Consider the following 1982-nt stretch of genomic DNA (forward strand, 5'->3'; position numbering starts at 1 on the left):
AAGACCAAAGAAACAGGACCTGAGAGTGCATAAGAGAAGAATCTTGGAGCAGGAAGGATGGCGTTGGAAAGCCCTTGTGAAGAAGGAAGCAAACCTCATTTAGAACCACGAATCAATTTGATGAGATTCAGGTGAGATTCAAACGAAAAAGAGAAAATGAGTGAAGATTCAACAACCAAACACACATCCTTACCTTGTCTATCTATCTACTTTACACTTGGACTTAGTAGAGTTGCTCTCAGTTTATGACAATCTTGACACGTGGAATAAAATAATTATTGCAATTACTGACTTATCATATTGTCAGCGCTCAAAATTGAAGGAAAAGGGGGCAAGATGGTACTTCTCAATATTTTGTTGTATAAAGTGCCTTTTTAATTATGTCGGCATGTAATGTAGGCTTTTTTTTAAATAACAATTTTAAATATTTTATTTATTAATATAAGTAATTTGGATACATTTTGTATCTTATTATTTATGTTTTCAGGATAAACGAATTAATTATGAGTATCACATGTGCAGTTGATATGTAATTAATTGAGATATGTGTTTGTAAGTATAAAAATATAATTTTTTAAAATAATAAAAATGTTAATAATTTAATTTAGATCAATTTTTAAAAAAATTATATATTTTATTATTATTTAGATTGAATGAAATATTAATAAATATTATAGTTGTATCATTAAATTTAAAAAAAAAATACAAGGATAGTTATAGAAATTGTATTTGTTTTATTGGCATCAAAATCTTGATGCATGCCACTAAATACGATTTTTCATGTTTTCTAATTTTTCATATTTTACATTCTTTTCACTACTTATATCAATTAACTCTTCCCTTTTCTGTCGTATTTAAGCAACTAATTTTCATTCTTTATAATTCATCCACATTTCTAAACTATACGCTTTTTTTAATTTATTTTTATTATTTAGTTAGATTTGAAACCAATCACTATTTCCTAAAGAGAATTTAAACAACACGTTTCCAAGTTCTTTAGAAGAGAGTGGGAGTACAAGTGAGTACGAGGATTTGAACAGTATGCTATTTTTTCTAAAAGAGCGACGTGCAGACTCTTTGTATACTAATTCAATATTTTATTTTTTAACGTGTTGTTACTTTAAATAGAATAATGGCAGTTTGAAATCTAATTTATAAGGATGAGAGAAGTAAAACTAAAGAACGAAAGATTTAAATAAGTAATGAAAGAAGTTGCCAAATCAAAAAGATTGAAATTTAAATAAAATTTTGATATATTAAAAGTTTAAATATGCGTATTTCTGGTGCCGATTATAAATTTAAAAATAAATTTAAATAAAATTTTATGTATTTTTTATTATCGAAGATAGTGAGACTCGAATCTCTAACCTCTTAATTTAGTATGAAAAAATTATGTCATTTGAATTATAATTTATTGGTTTATATACTCTTTTAAGTATTGAAAATTTAGATTATTTTAATGGTATGTTTTTTTTATAATAATACACATATCTCTTTTACACAAAGTATGTGTATTTTTTTTCAAACTCCAAATATTTCGAAACATTGAATTTTTTTTATTCTAAAATAAAAAAATTTATTTTTTCAAAATAATTAATTAAATCTTAATTTTTAGAATACGTTTTTTGGTATTTGGGTTGAGTTTGCCGGACCTCTCTCTTATTCCTTTCCTCTAGATATGATATTTTTACTTCTCTCCCGCCTCATTTTGTTCTTACCTCGAATAATTCTTTACACACCATAAATTTCAACTATCTTAAACCATCTTAGTAAAGAACTCATTCCAATTCCTATTTATGACTTACCTGTCATAAAAAGTAACTCCATATCAGCTTTTGTATCATAAACAATAAATAAGAACTCAAAAAATCTCTCTCTTCTCCGTTAGAAGGACTAACTTTAATCCCTACTATGGTCTCACTTAATTAATTAATTAAAATAATTAAAATTAATATAATTATTATTTTTTTATAATAATATTA

The 1982-nt window shown here is 25.0% G+C and overlaps 1 protein-coding gene across 3 annotated transcripts in view; it reads right to left on the minus strand.

The window, feature by feature from the left end:
- The window catches only part of LOC107613462 (external alternative NAD(P)H-ubiquinone oxidoreductase B1, mitochondrial), a 4710-nt gene extending 4492 nt beyond the window's left edge, over nucleotides 1–218 (minus strand). The window contains exon 1 of one of the 3 annotated variants that reach the window (XM_016315466.2): nucleotides 20–218. In XM_016315466.2, the coding sequence (XP_016170952.1) occupies nucleotides 20–99 (80 nt within the window). In that variant the 5' untranslated portion in view covers nucleotides 100–218. The remainder of the gene's footprint in view (nucleotides 1–19) is intronic. The other 2 variants (XM_021108802.1, XM_021108801.1) reach the window with 2 other exon arrangements.

The sequence above is a fragment of the Arachis ipaensis genome, chromosome B08 (genome assembly GCF_000816755.2).
Source record: "Arachis ipaensis cultivar K30076 chromosome B08, Araip1.1, whole genome shotgun sequence".
Classification (NCBI taxonomy): domain Eukaryota; kingdom Viridiplantae; phylum Streptophyta; class Magnoliopsida; order Fabales; family Fabaceae; genus Arachis; species Arachis ipaensis.